Below are 16,701 nucleotides of genomic sequence, written 5' to 3'. Positions count from 1 at the left end.
ACCTACAAATTACAAAAAAGTCCTATTCTTAAGTTTCAAGAGGCCTTTCAGAGGTCAACATCTAAGGTAATTCAAACAGAATCTTTCGTACTCTGGTGAGACGTAGCACCAACACAGGAAAACGTGTTCAGAAAGAAATATACTACACTTCCAAATTCATTTCTTCAGGCTACTGTATAAGGTTAATGGAAAACAGACATTATGGGGAATCTAAATTCAATTAGACATCATCCTTATACCACAGACAAAGATGTGATTATTACTTTCCTTTTCTTGTGGAAGCAACACCAAAAAGGAATTAGGTCTGTATGAAGGAACTAACAGCCTGAAGACAAGATGAAAGAAGGGTCACAGGAGATCAGAACACTCGAGGTGAGGACCAATATCACTGAAATACAGATGCAGGATAAAGCTTTACATTCTATTCCACGTTCTGGTGGATAAAGTTCAATTCCTGGAAAGATACAGTAACGAATGAAAGCGTTTGATAGCACTCAGAAGAAAACAGAGACAAAAAACAGTCCACATGGATCTGCCAAGAACAAATTGTGTTATACCAGTCTCATTGCTCTTGTCACAGTGCAATAGGCCTCAGGGATACAAAAAAGAAGCAGAAGTCATATCACGTCAAAATTCCTTAAAGTGACTCTCATAAGCAAACAAAGAAGCCCAAGCGAATCTGCTGTACCTTGAGTGCAAAACCAGTTGAAACTCATGCATGAAAAAAATTAACTCAAAAATAGAAGGATATATTGAACCAAGTTCTGCAGACATCCATCCTGGGAACAGCACTATTTAATATTTTAATTGAATAATCTGCACATTAAAATAAGACTTAAGATTGCAGTCTCCTCAGCCTCATGGGGTGTAAGGGTGCTAGAAAATAGGATCAGACAAGACAATCTGGTCTAAAAATAAGGGCTGTAGTTTAACACAGCAGTTGCAAGGTTCTACATCTAAGCCAGTTCTGTACAAACAAACAAACAGCTGATTAACTGATAGTTCTGTGAAAAGGATTTAAGTGAGTTTTTTGATCCATCTCCAGTTTGGGACTCACTATACATTGCTGGAGTGGGAGAGGGGGAAGCAAATACTATATCAGGAATACATAAACTTCATGTCATCTTGTAATTAGTAATGGTTTATCTAGAATACTGTGACCAAGTAACACTGCACTTTAAGATGCTGACCTATTGGGGAATACGAAATGAGAACCACGAAAACAATGAACCGTCATATACCAGGAAAGATTAAGACAAGGGGGTAGAATTAGAGGCTTTCTGTATGTAGGAGGTAGCCACAAAGAAGGAGAAATAACCCATTCTTAGGGGGATAGAATAAGTAGAAAATGGTGCAAGGTGGATTTAGGTTAGACACTAGAGAAAAAAAATAAGGAAAATAAAGAAGTAGAAGGATTACTTAAAAAGGCTGCAGAATCTCTCAACAAGGAGATGCTTAAAACTAGATCGTGAAGAACAACCAGTAGAGATACAGCTTGTCTTTTGACAGAAGATGAAAGAGATGAGCCTCTGAGGTCTGTTCAAGATCTGCACTATTATATTTGATTCTAATTACATGTCAAGCAAATCAGCCAGGCATTATGAGAAACGACCATCACTGATAAAGACATGAATGTACAGATATTGGGGATAATGCAAGCAAACTCTAAAAAGTTCTCATGCACAAGGCAAATGAAACTGTCGTCTTCAAAGGATGTTGAAAGAGTCAAAAGCTAGTAGAGGAAAGGGAATATGCAGCATTTTGAAAGCAACCACAGAACATTTGGTTCCAAAAAGAAAGTCACCGAAATAATTTAAAGAGACAGATGAAGTCTCTTTAAGTCTCTTAACTGCTCTCAAGCAGTTAAGATGAACAAGTTTAGTGGCAAATTTTCATAACAGTTGAGTAGGAAGGAACCAGGAAGTTCAACATATTTTCCAATCAAGACACAAAGACCTTCATCTACAAATGCTGACAGATCTTCCATGTGATCTCTAAGGACAAATAGCAGCCCTTGGACCTAGATTAAATTATGCAAGGCAAAGCAGAGGAGAGTCAAACTTCAAAGTTGAGGGCTTCAAAGGAGATACTACTGCCAGTGCCAAAAAAGATAAAGAAGTCAGAGTAACTGGTATTTAGAAGGAAAAAAAAAAGGTCTAGCTTTGCAACACTAAACATAAGCTAGGAAAATACTAAAGAGAGGAAGCAGGATGACAGAAAAGTGAAACCACTGGAAAACAAAAAGCTAATAGTGCAAAGTCATTTTTAATTATCAGGTAAGAATTTAGACTGCAGCAACAGTGATACCCCACAATCTAAAACTTCTTTTACTTTGTTTGATAAGAACTGAATCCTACTGCCCTCACCACTGAAACAAAAGAACATCTTTAACAGAAAGGGTAAGTTAAAAGAATATAATCAGAAGTTCCATAGCCATACTCAGTGAGAGAAGCAGAGCATGACTGAGTAGACTAAAAATAGTTTTAGTAGAGAAAGCTATAGCTGACAAACACCAGAAGGACCTGAAGTTGAAATTGAGATGGCAAGGGGAGCACTATAAATGGTATAAGCACTTAATTCAGTGATGAACTGGAGAAGTAAAATATTGGCAGGGGAGCTCACTACCTGAATTGTTAAATTTTCTTTGAAGTCTAAATCCTGCAAAGAGAAAGCCAATGCACTGAGGCTGTTTGCAATGATCAGCTGCACAGAAGCACACTGCAGTGTGGAAGGAGTCTCTCAGAGCTTAACAGCAGAATTAGGGATTACTTCTATAGATATGTGTACACAGCAAGTAGGAATGAAAGAAACTATGGAAATGAAGCTGGGTTAGTTACAGATGGTTACTTTATGATAGGCGCACGTAACAAAGAAGAGAAATGACTACATTGAAGTGAGAAACAGGAGATAGTGGCAAAATGAGGACAGCAGAGCAATTCTGACAGTCAGAAGTTTGAAAACCCTAGAGCATGTGTGGCAGTTGTCACTTCACTATCCAGTGCACTTGTACGAATGTGAAGAGTTCTGGGGAAGTTCTGTGAAAAGAACAAAGAGGCAGGTTTCCATCATTGTCATTTTAGGGAACAAAAGGATTGAGCAACAGCTGGGGAAAAAGATAAATTCATGGAAAGAAGGAAATGTCAATGAGTATAGTAATTAACATACAATTTACATTCACAAGGAATGAAGAAGATAATTTGGACTTCTGCCAGTGAACTTCCCTTATAAAGAAATATAACTTCAAGTACTAATTTACAGTAACTGGCATGTGTTAGCTGCCAGTCCAGGGGATTCTACTTCTAACCCTTGAGCAAAGATAAAATACAGCATGATCAGATAATTTTTGACCCAATTTCCCCAGTAACGGTACACAGCACAAAGAAAAAGAAAGATAAAACTCTAAATAAAAAGACTACCCACCACTTTTCTGAAATATCTCAAAACAACTCCAAAAAGTAGTAGAATATATTAAAGGTATCTATCTATATTTCAGAAGCATGTAAAACCCAGTCTAAGATCTAGGAGCTGTTGTGCTATGTGTCATGCAAAGACACAGCCTTGAAGCACAAAGAAAAGATAAGCAGCAATACAGAGTGAAGGAAGGAATGAATTTATTCCATTTTTGCATCTTCAGGTTACTATTATCATGATTAATCACTAACCCAGTGTTGGGTCCTGTAACAGCAAGTGTGTGTATTATCTGAATTTCAACACGTTAACTCAGGCATTTCTAAGAACTTTAACAGTTGAGATATTCTGTGTTTTTCCTTAGATATATTGAAACTTTTCCAATAACTACTTGTCTTCATTGCAATAACAATCCTGATCAGGTAAAAAAGGCTATCATATCTTCTAATCGATACATTATGAGTTGGCTCACAGTATGAGGGTTCAAAAGCACTATCACAACAGGAAAGCATAAACATGGTCAGCTTTCTCAAGGGCTTCCGATATGGGCATGAATAACCAGCCACACGAGAAAAGAGGAAAAGGACAAGGGAAAAAGTAAAAAGGTTGGGGGTAGAAGCAGGAGGAAGAACAAGAGGTATGTATCCAGCATGGCATGTGACAAAGCACACAGCCAATCTCACTGATCAAGCTACATGACAGAAAGCAGCCTTGGCATGCAAATGTCAGCTGACTCCAAATAGGCTACACAGCCTAGTCTGGCAGGGAAAAAAAAAAACCCACTGGCATTCCTAAATTAAGCGGAGTAGAACAGATGCCCAGCTCTCAGCAAGAAAGAAAATTTCCCAGTTAAAACCCAAGTGTCACTTACATTATATAGCTCTTTAATATACTATTTTTGAGATTAAAATATTTCCATTGATGACTGCAGCATTAAAATTAATATTCATACTTCCCTTTAAATATCTTTAAAACCCCATATTAGTGGCTTTTACTGCCAGAAACTGTCAAGCATCATAACTAATTACTCATTTCTAGTAAGATTTTAATGCTTTAATCTCCTAAATTAATGTAAATCTCAACTGCACACCTGTGTTTGCATGTTCTCTTTGATGGGCCCTGTCACCTTAAATGTCAGCATTTATTTCTTGAGTGCTGCTTAAGGACTTCTATGTGCAAAGTCAGTCACCTGGGAGCACAGGATCTTTTTTAACGCACCTTGAGAGTCGAAAATTACAAGCCATGGCTAAAATGCTTTAGAATTTTTCCAGATTATGAAGTACTATCCTTTAAAAAAAAAAAAAACATACATTGTTTCGCACAGTAAGTATACAATAGACTAAAAACACATCGAGATACCTGCTTCCAGGAGTCTTCTGTTATTGTGATAGATAAGCATTCAACATATCAGTGGAAAAAAAAAAACCTTTAAAAAAAGTATAAATTCAAACTAAGCAAGCTCTGGAAACAGCAAATAGAGTAGTAAGGATTTCTTATTCTCGGGATTCTTGGGGGGGGGGGGGGGGGAGCGCAATTTTACTACGGAATTCTCTTCCTAGACATTGAATGCCCTATATTACAGTGTCAGGAAAGGCAATGTAGCGCTCTCTTCCTTTCAGGACAAGGACACATCAAAAGCAGGAAATTCTCATATCTGAATATATCACATGCAAACATATCCAAAGCCTGACTAATCGTATTAAAATAACAAATATACATGACTGGGCTGAAAAGGAAGAAGTCATGGACCAATGTGTGTGCGTGTGTTTTTTTTTTTTTAAATAAGCTTAATTTTGAAGCAAAAAAAAAAAAGAAGTGTCAAACAACAATACATGCATTAACCAATCTTTTCTCCACTAAGCAGTTTCCCAAAACTTAGTGGCAAATCTCAAATTTAACAAATTCCATTTAACAAGAAGCTATCTGAAGTATTACCTTAGATGTTGATTAGACAAGATTATAGATTGAGGCCCACAAATTAAGTGCCACCAAATAAAGATAAAATTGGATATTATTGTGCACGAGTTCTGCATACTTATCAAACAGAAAGTTTAGTCAATGTTTCTGTACTCCAGTACTCTAAGCTTAAATAGCTAGACACTTTCTGCAAGATGGCAGAATTTCAACTAACAAAAACGCTATCCAAGTTGCCATTTTCCCAGGGAATAGACAATATCTCATCAGAAATATCCCATAATTAGTCATCACATACATGACATTGCTCTAAGTAAATCGCATATTAGATCAGGTAATATAGATCCATAAAAATGCTTTATCAAAATATTATTTCCTAACCGTTGTTATTGTAAAGGTATCATGTAACAAATGCTGCTCCCAGGCCAATTTGCAAGGGAAGTCAGAGTGAGGTTTAACAACATTGCAAGGGAAGTCAGAGCGAGGTTTAACAACAGTGTCCTTCTTGCATTTTTAAACAACAGCACCAAAGGTGTTCAATAACCAAACTACACAGAGACTCCTGTAGCTCCACTTTTACGATCAATTCCCGCTGTTCTTCACTAAATAGCTACCTGATTTTGAGTATTTGCTGTAAGTAGCAGCAAATCCCATTCTGTAAAAATACAGAACTAAACTGAAACCAGTCTCAGATCACACATGCCCACATACAGAAGGGAGAAAAAAAACAGATTAAAAAAGACTTGTTCTCACAACAGTAAAGAACAACAGGTGGCAAGGTCTGTCACACGCCACTCATACCACAGGTAACACCCCCCCCCGGGTTAGTCTGCTTTGGGGTCCTTCGTTCACGAGCTGCCAATAGCATAATCTTCTGTCAATAAAACGTGCCGTCTGTGTTCTCATATACATTTGCTCATACCCCCTGGACTGTATTCTGCATACAATACTGTACAGCTACCAAAACCCACTGGTAACCATACATACTGTAATCAAACCCCACTGCTCCAAGTACAGAGAATTTTCCTCAAGTGACAGAGGTGGGGAAAAAAAGAAAAAGAATAGAGTGATGAGGAAGAAGAAAAAAACGTACTCCTAGTAGCTTAGTAGTATAACTACACACAAACTTCCTCACTTCACATGGGTGCTTTAAGAACATTAGAATCTTTCATGTAATTAATCCTTAACATGCTGAAGTTGAAGACGCAAAAAAACCGACCTTAAGCCTAACTCCTCCCAGGAGGGCATGTGAAAGTGACTTCTACTGAAACGTGGGGGAGGATGATCATTTATATATGCCCCAAAAAAAGTCATAAGTAGTTAAAGGTAAAGTTCAAAAGTTACATTTGAGTACATTTGAGCTTCAGTACTACTTATGGTATCCCAAATGCTTCAACCAAAAAGAAAATCATTTCCTTACTGTCCCAAACTGATGCCAAAAATCAAAATATAAAGCAGGTCATTGTCAGACGTGTTATCATTTCAGAAGCTGCTTGAGGCTGTTAAGCGTTCTAGCTTTGTCTGTGTGTTTTTTAAAGGAAAACTTCAACTGAGCATTAAAATTAGTACAATTCCAACCAAACCTTATCAGTCTCTAATCTTGGACGTAACTACAGTCCTTGTCATCAGTGACCTGTCTAACCACCTGCTTTTATCCAACCTGACAAACACATAGCCTAAGGAAAATGCTACTGCCATTTAAATGACATTTCTCCCGTCTACCATTTACAGCTAACTGGAAGCACATTAGCAGTCACAACAACAGTAACTTGATCACAGTAACAGTCTACAAGCACTTACAGAGTTTAACATAAAAATATAAATTAAAAATATGTAAGTTGTAACAACAGAACCCTATGAGGCTATCATTTCACGTCATGGCTCAAGTAAAGTTTACAACTCACCATCACCAAAAAGGAGTGAAGCTGAGGTTCATCCCTTTTATTCCTCCCTCACTTTAATTCTACCAGCCTTTTATTCTTTTTACTCTCTTCCATTTCTTGAGATTTTATTCAATTTCACATGTGCTACCTCTTGCCCCTGCTGACACAAACCGGTAGGGTAATACAAACAGTAATACTTTTAGAGCATTGTAAAATTTTGAGCACTGAAGCAGTGTTCCAGCAGGCTCAGCCCCCAGTCCAGGAATCTTGTGCACTTGTCAAAACAGACTGCCCAAAGCTATCTCCTATAAATGATTAAAATGCAATCTACCTTTTAGTTGTTCAACAAACATCTACGATATACTCAAGGCAAACTTTCAGCTGTGCATGAGAGAACTGAAGTGTACTGAAGTGTACAAACAAGACCTAAATAACAGTGTGGCACAAAAAGCAACAGAGGAAAGCAACAAGTAGTCTTCTGTGATAACTTGCAGTCTTTGATGCTCTGTAAAAATGATTCAGATGCTTTCCTAACCAAAATAACTCACACAAACTGAATTCTCAAACACCAAATTGATGGAAAACCACCGCTATAATTTCAATGGGCTGTTGAAAGAAAAAAAGCTATTTTCAGCATCGGTAAAGACTGAATTGCTAGGAACCTGGGTCCAGTCAACCTATTGGCCATGACCTTCTTGCTCATTCTACTACCCAGCTGCAGTATCTTGAAAAATTCTGCACAAATGGATTCTCTTCACTTGCAGTGTCTCCTTTCTAATTATATCAAGAAATTACATTTAGCAGCAGGATTAAGATGCAGAAGTCATTCGATGCCTTCATCCAAATCAGAATAAGCTGTCCTCTCTCTACAATAAAATGAAATAGTTTGATTCACGATAAAACTTATCTTTGCTTTCAGTTGAAAAATGAAAACCAGCATGCACATACAATTTTATCTAGATTAAAAGTATCTTTTTTTTCCCCTATTTTAAGCAAAGATCCTGAGAACATATATTTCAAGAGACACACAAAACTCAGGCCTGATGACAAGGAAGATCATTTTCAAATCTGAATTTTAGTTCTCAGCAATGCTAAGAAACTCCAGGTTTCAGAAACTTCTCACAGAAACACTAAAAATGAACTAACTCAATCCAGTAACAGTTTTGTAGAAATAATTTACACAATAATTTACCTTAAATACTTTAGGTTACCTTACATATCATATACTAAATGTAGAGTTTATTCTTTAAACATATTGTAAGAGTTTTTAAAAATCATAATGTTATGCATGTTCAAGCACAAATGATGGCCTATTATACTGATATCATCTTTAATTTGAATACTTCAAATATTTCATAGTCTCCCATTTACTAGCTAGTCTAGGATATCTTTATATCTGGCAAACCTCCCCAGAGCAAATATTTACATATTACAATAAATCCTTTCCCATGTATTTCGCTCCATTAGCGATAGAGCCATCAATCACAGTACATAAGAAGCCCTATCACTAAACTGAAAATGTTATCATTAAATTTCATTTCCATTTTGTTTTCAGAAAGTTCTTGCTCTTTGATTAAAATTCTCTTTCATCATGAGATCAGAACTACCATCTTTTCATTACAGTCAGTTGCAAAAAGTATAATATCTTTTCTTCCCATCATTAACATCTCTGTTCTTTCCAATGAGTTGCTAAAAGAGATCTTTTGCAATAATGCCTTCAAAGCAAATCTTAACTGCTGTTTAAATACTATCCTTGATTGGCATTAAAGACTTCTTGATTCTATAAAGCAATAGTTTTCAATCCATGATTCACAAATCTGCAAAGCCACTGCAAAAAGATTTAAGAATATACATCTTGCTGTCTTATGCATATAAGCAAACATGAAAAGAAATGTTAAATATGGAATTCTAAGCGTTCAGCTTCACTTCTGTTGATGCTGCAAGTGAAATGTAATAAAGTGAAACTTCATCTTTGAAAAAGATGAAATAAATCCCTTTTCTCTCATTTCATGCGTAACAAAGCAAGAAAGCGTTATAACTTCTGACATAAAAATAGGAACAGGATAGTTTGTGCTCATTTCTCTTTTAAGGCATTTTACAAATATAACACTGAAAAAAAGTATACTGCTCTTACAGCGGTCTTATTTTTTTTCCCTCTAATGACCACCTACATAACATAGAGATAAAAAACCTGGAATTCCCTATTAATATTTAAGTGTTCCATATACGAAGGCAGAAGGGGGAACAATTTAGCTTGAACTCCCACTAGACTTATGGAGAAAAAGAAAACAAAAACAGAAACATACACACACACCTACTAGTAAAAGGTTGGGGAATGGACTTTCAATGGAAAGATGCTTTGTCATCAAGAGGCATAAGAAAGTAATACCTTTTTAATCTTTTCTACATATTGAAGGCATACTCAACAACATAGTACAAAGCTATACTCCTAGCTACTTGCACTTCTGTAAATATTACATTTTACTGGCAGAAGCCTGAGAGCTGAATCTGCAACAAGAGGCTGGGGAATGAGCAGCAGAAACATCTACACACACATGCATGCCACTTGCACCAACAAATGACATTCCTAATAGTCTCTCAAAGATGCACAAATGCCCAAGAGCTACCATTCATCTAGACAGACTCATTCACGGTACTACACAAGTCATATTTTGTCATCAACATGTACTGTTGCAGATCTCTCAAGCAACATATAGTGCAGCAGTCAAATATTTTAAATACTAAAGTTTTCTAAATAAGTAGTGTTTTAAAATACAATTTTTAGCATAAAGACGATCATACTTTTTTTGAATTAAGTTTATTCCGAAATGACTTCTCATTTTCTATTATTAATGTATCTATTATTTATTTCTGTTATTAAACAGAGAGTAAGTCAGACTACGTAAGAGGTTTGCCCACATGTGTGTGCATGTATATGTATGTGTATATAGAGAGAGAGTGTAATTTTTAACTATTGTATATAATATCCATTTATTTAGCTAAGTCATAGTCTTGGTTACATATCTACACGCCCAGCAACTCACATCATAATGCACAAACAAGCAAAATCTAACTGACTGATTTTAACATGCATAAAGGTACAACCCTGTGCCAAAAACACAATTGTGCAGTAGTACTGTTTTTACCTACAGTGACAACTATGGAGTAAACTACATTCTTGAGCAATCCACACAGATTTTCGTATTGTGATTATTATATTTTAACAATGTTCTCAACAGCTATCTTGAGTATTCCTTGATTACACACGCCTTTTTAATTTTTGTATAACCTCCCAAATGTCAATATTCATGAAATAGTACACTGTACAGCATTTCCAGATCAAACAGCGTTGTTTGCTTTGCGTACTACAGAAAGAAGCCAACACTTTAAAAATGATCAGTAGACTGCAAAAGTTCTAGAGCCAAGTTTATGAATAAAGACATATGTTCACAAAGACTATTTTCAAATTAAGCGAGTAATTTGATGAGAATGGATCTCACAATACATACTTCAGGTTAGAACCAAACACAAACATCACTTTCTTATCACTAATACCTCAGTTAATGCGAATCTTCATTTTTTACTCGATTCATAACACATGCAAAAGGAAGCAAGGTAAGTCTGAACTAAGTGTTATTTGCACCGGTGAACAGCTGAAACATACAAATGCTCTATCCATATAAAGTCTTGATTCTACGATACCTCCTGTAAGCTTTTGTAGATATTGTTTCTAAGCTTTTTTTAATTACACATTTTTACACATTACACATTGGTTGACTCAGATAGACTGAGTTCCTCTTGCTGCAGCACAAAATTACTCCACTTGGTTCTCATATCTGTGGCACAACTTATCCTCCAAGTTCAGAAGGAATTCTGATTTTTTTTTTAAGCCACAAGTGCACTTTTTAAATAGAAGTATTAAAACTGACTTAGACACACACCACAACACAGAACATAAGATGTAACATACTTACAGCTTCAAATGATAAGTTAACATGTTCCAGGAATTTCTGCCTTAAACCGTCACTCAATTCATTGAACCGATATCGAAAAAGGTCCATTTCTTGCTGAAGAAACCAACGCCTGAGATCCTCACTACAGAATAATAATAATAATAATAATATTATAGGTTATGCATTCTCCCTTCTGTCATAAACTGGATGTAAAGCCTAGTGAACTCAGCATTAAATATACTTCTGACCTTGGCATGGGACTGAGAACCTTGGAAGAGAAGGCAGAAAACCCTCGGGGGGGGGGGGGGGGGCAAAAAAAAAAATCACTGAATCAGAAGAGTACAGAAAGAAGCATGACTGTGGATCTTTTGGAAGAACAAATATACTCAATCTCAATATTTGAATTGCTCTGTAGGTATCAAGAGTTGGCCCTCTCAAATGTTTTTCACCATTTATAACTTCTTTCAGTTAAGAATAACTAACTGCAGATATTCAACAGTGTTTAGAGGACAACCACTCTTCAATGTGACACAGTATTTTTTCTTGTCAGATTAACTGTGAAGCTAATCGCGCTAAAGCAAACGCATCACAAATACTACTGCTTTTAACTATCACACTTTTGGGGGATGTCTGTAGGTATAAAGGAACACGCACACATACTGAGATGCTATGACAGAGAAGTGCTCTATGCTAGGCAAGAATTAACCTGGAGGGAGGCGAGGATAAAATACATGGGGATGAACTCAGCTGAGTAACACAAGCAAATTATTCAACACTTGACAAGACAGCAAATTGGGTTTAGCAGCTGCAGGTGAGCGAGTAGAATAAAAGCAAGAGAACAGAAAAGGAGTCAGTAGGTAGCATAAAACAAAAACGATGAAGTCAGTCTCCAAGTATTCATTGTATTACTCTTTGCATACTGGACTGCTAGATTCCTAAGCATCAACACGTTACTCAAAGCTGTCATCAACAGGTATCAAAATGCTAATTACCAAAGTAATACCATTATACAGTATCTTCCACATTTTATGGTTGTAACTTGCTATAATGGGACATTCTTTTAAACAGCCCTCTGAAAGCTATGCTGTGGGTTACTGCCATGACAATTCACAGAACAAAGATTCTGTAGTCTTATACTATTTTCTTTAGAATATTTGAGCTTTCTTCCCCAGAAGGGAATAATGAATTGTAATAGACCTTTAAATGTTGTGTGTGTGTGTGTGTGTGGGGGGGGGGGGGGGGGGGGGGGGCAAAAGCTCTGCTTGAAATAGGGTTTGGAAAAAAAAAGTAATCAATATTCAAATTACAATTCCAGATGGAAAGGCACGCTCTAGTTCTTTCCTAAAGCATAGTCCATGGACAGTGTCATTGATCAGGATGTACGAACAACACGTGCAACTTAAAACGTAAGGAAATACACTGATGACTTATCTTCAGTTCTTCTGTGATCATTTTGCATGGTAACAAAATCCTGGGATCAAAGCATAAATCATAAGAATAACTCTGCACAATTTTACTCTTGTCCCAACAGCTTTATACTGCATTTGTTTCCCTAAGCAAGAGTCAAGAATGTATAGCTGCTTTGAAAGGTGATCTCCAAAGAATTACCTCTAGTTCTTCCTGTCCTCCAGGAGAGGAAATCAAGGCCTATAATCCCCACCTACCCACTGAAGTGTAATACTTCCATGTTTTGATAATTTATCTCCAATATCTACTCTATAACCATACATGCCTATCTGGATTCTTTACACAGTTCTGATGAGCTGGCTTACAAGAGTAATACAGCTGTGCCTGCTTAGCACATATTTCAAAACTAAATTTCATAGTGACATCATCATTAGGACATGAATAACGTTCACATTTTCATGTCACAGGAAAATTTTAAATTTTTTCCAAACCCAAGTCACTTACACTTATCATCAACATAAAAATTATACATCCTCCTTCCAGATGTATGAGCAACACTAAGTTAAAACCACAAGCTTAACAGAAAAGTGATGTCACTATCATTACATGACTAACCAGTCTGCTGCTGAAAACAGGACAGTTGCAGGTAGCTGAGACACAGAAGTTAGGAAGGGCAACAGAACAAATAGGAAAAAAATCTAGGAGGCATTTCTCATCTACTTAATATTCTGTGCAGAGCCCTCAAGAGCTTAACTTGGCTCAGTAGATTCCCAATCATAAAATTAATGCAAACAGACTCTTTCTCAAAAGAGAAAAAAACTCAAAAACAAACCCTAAAACAAAAAAGCCTATCCCCTCCTAAAGGAAGTGCTTGGAAGAATAGAAGCATTTGCTGCTGAGCACCAATATAGAAGTACTTTGGAAAAATATGAAAAGGCACCTAAATCTAGGGTCTCAGACTACTAGTTCACATTCCAAACTTAAATGTGACAATTTAGTTACCAACTTAATGTCAAAATAGTTTGTAGAAACCTGGGCATGGGTCAGAACTCTATCTTACTAGGCAACCAACACAAGAAGATTCCTTAGAGTTTCAAATTCAAAATATAAAAAGTTAGATAGCAAAGGGAGCATGGGTAAAGAGCACGTAAAAGTAACTTCTAAATCCATGCAAGAGGCAGCAGTTTCAGCACAAGAGTCTAATTTCTTGTCTAGAAAAAGAAGAACAGCAAGAAGAGGAAAAAGGTTCATAAAGAACTTATTTCTGTATTGTATGACACAGGTAAGAAAAAGCAAGCACAAAAGTATGTTTAAAAAATTTACTGAATAGAAGAGCTAGCTTCCCTATCAGGGCAGAAGCAAGATTTAGTTCTTCCACATTAAGTAAGTAACATGTGGGTTATGCTGTTGTGACTTTCAAGTTCCTTAATAGCTAACTTGATAAAGTGAAGAGAGAAACAACACAGAAGCAGAAACGCATGATCATGGCCAGCAAGCTAATAAAATTCTCTTTAGAACCACAGTTGTCATCAAAGTGAACGAAACAAGATTACTCCATTTCCTGGTCTTGACAGATATAAATGACATTAGCAGAGGCGTGAAATAAGTGTATGGATGAGACTGTTCACCCTTAAGGCAGTACATACTGTATCTTCGCAACATTATATGCGAATAAGCTTTACTATCTTGGATTTCAGAAGGCAGAAGGAAAGTCAAAGATGATACCCACTTTACAAGTTTAAGGGACAAGAACAGTGGAGCTCTTCAGTTAACGCTATTCGGCCACGTACAACAGATACAAAACTATCCAAACTATAACCGAGGACTGATGCGTACAGAAAAAGTTGATGCAAACTTGTACCCCTGGGTGGCGCTGTTGACGCATTAGAGATTTAAATACGCGGCATAGCGAGAAACAGTCTCAATACAACCCTCTCGCAGGCCGCAGGGAACTGAATTCAAGCTAGTTTGCAGTTAAGCCTATTTAAGCACACTTTTCAAAGACTCCTACCTTAAAGACTTTCATCAGTTAATGATTTGTGACAAGTTTATTTTTCTGACCTAATATGATAAAAACTTGATTTTGATCCTGAGTATCTCTTTTCATCACAGGTTAATCTAAGTTTCAAAAATAAAAACGCCTCCACCTGAACCTGCCTCTTTATTTAGTAGTCACATGGCTCTATAATGTTTGTAATGTCTCTGTCTATATATGCTTAAAAATATCCCAAAAAATATAGCATCATTTAAAAAGTACTTACGACTGACAGTAAGCAAGACGTAGTATGAAATGAGAAATATGGTCTTTCCTTCTTGCCTCATAATCATCCTCAGCCAAAGCCTAGAGAAGATATTATTGATTTCAGAGAAAGAAGAGGTAAACTCTCCCAGATTAAAAATCCACAATTCATTTAACAGTGCTGTTTAACATAATACTAATACTCACATCTAAGACTATAAATGCAAGACTATTAAAAAGGGGAGTAGGCTAAAAGAAAATAGTAATTATACTCTCAAAGGCAAATCAGATCTCTGATTAAGTGTCAGAAATTAGGTTTTAGTTGTAATACTTCATTAACTGCACTCTTATTCAGAATTTTTGAACAGCATGTAGAAAGCAAAGTGCAAAAAAGCTCCTCTTTTTATTTTTACTTACTTTGTAGGGAAACTTAAGTTTTCGAAGCTCCTGCTCCAGCTTAATTTTGTACGTATCACCACTTCTTACATAGCTCACACCGAGGTTTTCAACTACCTTAAGCACTGGAGAGGAGAAAAAAAAAAGCCTACATGAGAGACAGCATATCAAAAAGAAATCTAACTATATCATAACATCACTTGGGAAACAGACAAAATTGCATAAGGCCAAGAAAAACGCTTTTAGTGGTAAAGGGAGAAAAAGATTAGGAAACATCAAGGACAAGACATGGTCCACAGCAACACAGGTCTCCAAGACCAAACTCAGAGACCGATACAGTCACTAGAGAAAGGGAGGCACCTAATCCTGAGGGATCACCTCCAGAATACACGTTCTCATTGTAAGGAGGGGAACAGCAGGTTCAGTGCTTTGCAAGAGTTCTCAGGATCCCTTGCTCTCAGCTACAACAACCTGAATCGTTTACTGAGACCTCAGTAATTCCCTCAGTAACACCTACAAAGCAAAACATGCACATAAAAGCTGACCTTATAAACTGAAACTGTATAATCCTGACTGCTACTGAACACTCATTGTGAAATCAGTCATAATTCCTTGAAACATCCAAAGCTACAGGCTTGAAAGCTTCATATTAGCACAAGCAGCAGCCAACTTACATTAAGGTTAATTTTAAGGAATCTTAAGGTTGTCAAGAAACATACAGTTATGATGGAAACAATTAAAAACCGGACTAGATGTTTACAGTAAGCTAACGCAAAGTTATGCGGATTTAGGCCACGTAGAAACAGGCAAGTTTGCCAGAGGAGCACCGTCTCGGGCCGGCCGTGCGGCAGGCGGGCAGCGCCGGGAGCCCTCCCGCGCCCCCACGGCTGCAGGCCACTACTCACGCCTCAGCCGGTCGACGGCAAAGCTTTCAAACTCAACAAGGGAAATGTTTTCCGTGGGCGGCTCCTGGTAGAACTGCAGGCTGTGCGGATACAGCTCCCGCCGGTCCCCTGCCAGCCGCAGGTGCTTCAGCCTCGCCCGGCTGCTGCTGAACTCCATCTTCTCCGCGGCGGGCCTGGCGGCGAGACGGCACGGTCAAACCACGGTCGCGGCGGGGGCGCCGCCGGCTCTCGGGCAGGGCACGGCTGCCCCCGGGCCACGGCGGCGGGGAGCCGACGGAACCAGCGGCACCGCACGGGCAGGAGACAGAGCCGCCGCCGGCGGACGCGACCCCCCCCAAGCAACGGCCGCGCGCGAGAAACCCCCCAACTGCTGCTGCCGCTGCCGCCGCCGCCCAGCCAACCGCCCCAGCTTCCCGCGCACGGCAAGCCCCGCCCCGCTTCCGCCCAGAGCCCCGCCCCGAGGGCCCCGCCCGCTCAGCAGCACCGCCTTTGCCCTACCCGCCGGCCTCAAGCTAATCCCCGCCCACCTGGGTCCCGCCCCCTTGAGCCCCTCCCGCGCTGTGATTGGCCGGCGCGGGTGAAGCGTTTAAAGGTAG

General features: G+C 38.2%; 1 protein-coding gene across 2 annotated transcripts in view; it reads right to left on the bottom strand.

Annotated features, from left to right (window-relative positions):
* PRIM2 (DNA primase subunit 2) overlaps window positions 1–16,559 on the bottom strand; it is a 128,868-nt gene extending 112,309 nt beyond the window's left edge. The window contains exons 1-4 of one of the 2 annotated variants that reach the window (XM_068937448.1): window positions 16,106–16,559; window positions 15,222–15,325; window positions 14,827–14,906; window positions 11,180–11,300 (exon numbers count right to left, since the gene is read on the bottom strand). In XM_068937448.1, coding sequence (XP_068793549.1) covers window positions 11,180–11,300; window positions 14,827–14,906; window positions 15,222–15,325; window positions 16,106–16,262 — 462 coding nt within the window. In that variant the 5' untranslated portion in view covers window positions 16,263–16,559. The remainder of the gene's footprint in view (window positions 1–11,179; window positions 11,301–14,826; window positions 14,907–15,221; window positions 15,326–16,105) is intronic. The other variant, XM_068937449.1, reaches the window with a different exon arrangement.
* Between the last annotated feature and the right edge of the window lie 142 nt (window positions 16,560–16,701).

The sequence above is a fragment of the Struthio camelus genome, chromosome 3, assembly GCF_040807025.1.
Source record: "Struthio camelus isolate bStrCam1 chromosome 3, bStrCam1.hap1, whole genome shotgun sequence".
Lineage (NCBI taxonomy): Eukaryota > Metazoa > Chordata > Aves > Struthioniformes > Struthionidae > Struthio > Struthio camelus.
The sequence above is the reverse complement of the archived record's forward strand: the minus strand, read 5'-3'. Positions and strand labels throughout refer to the sequence as shown.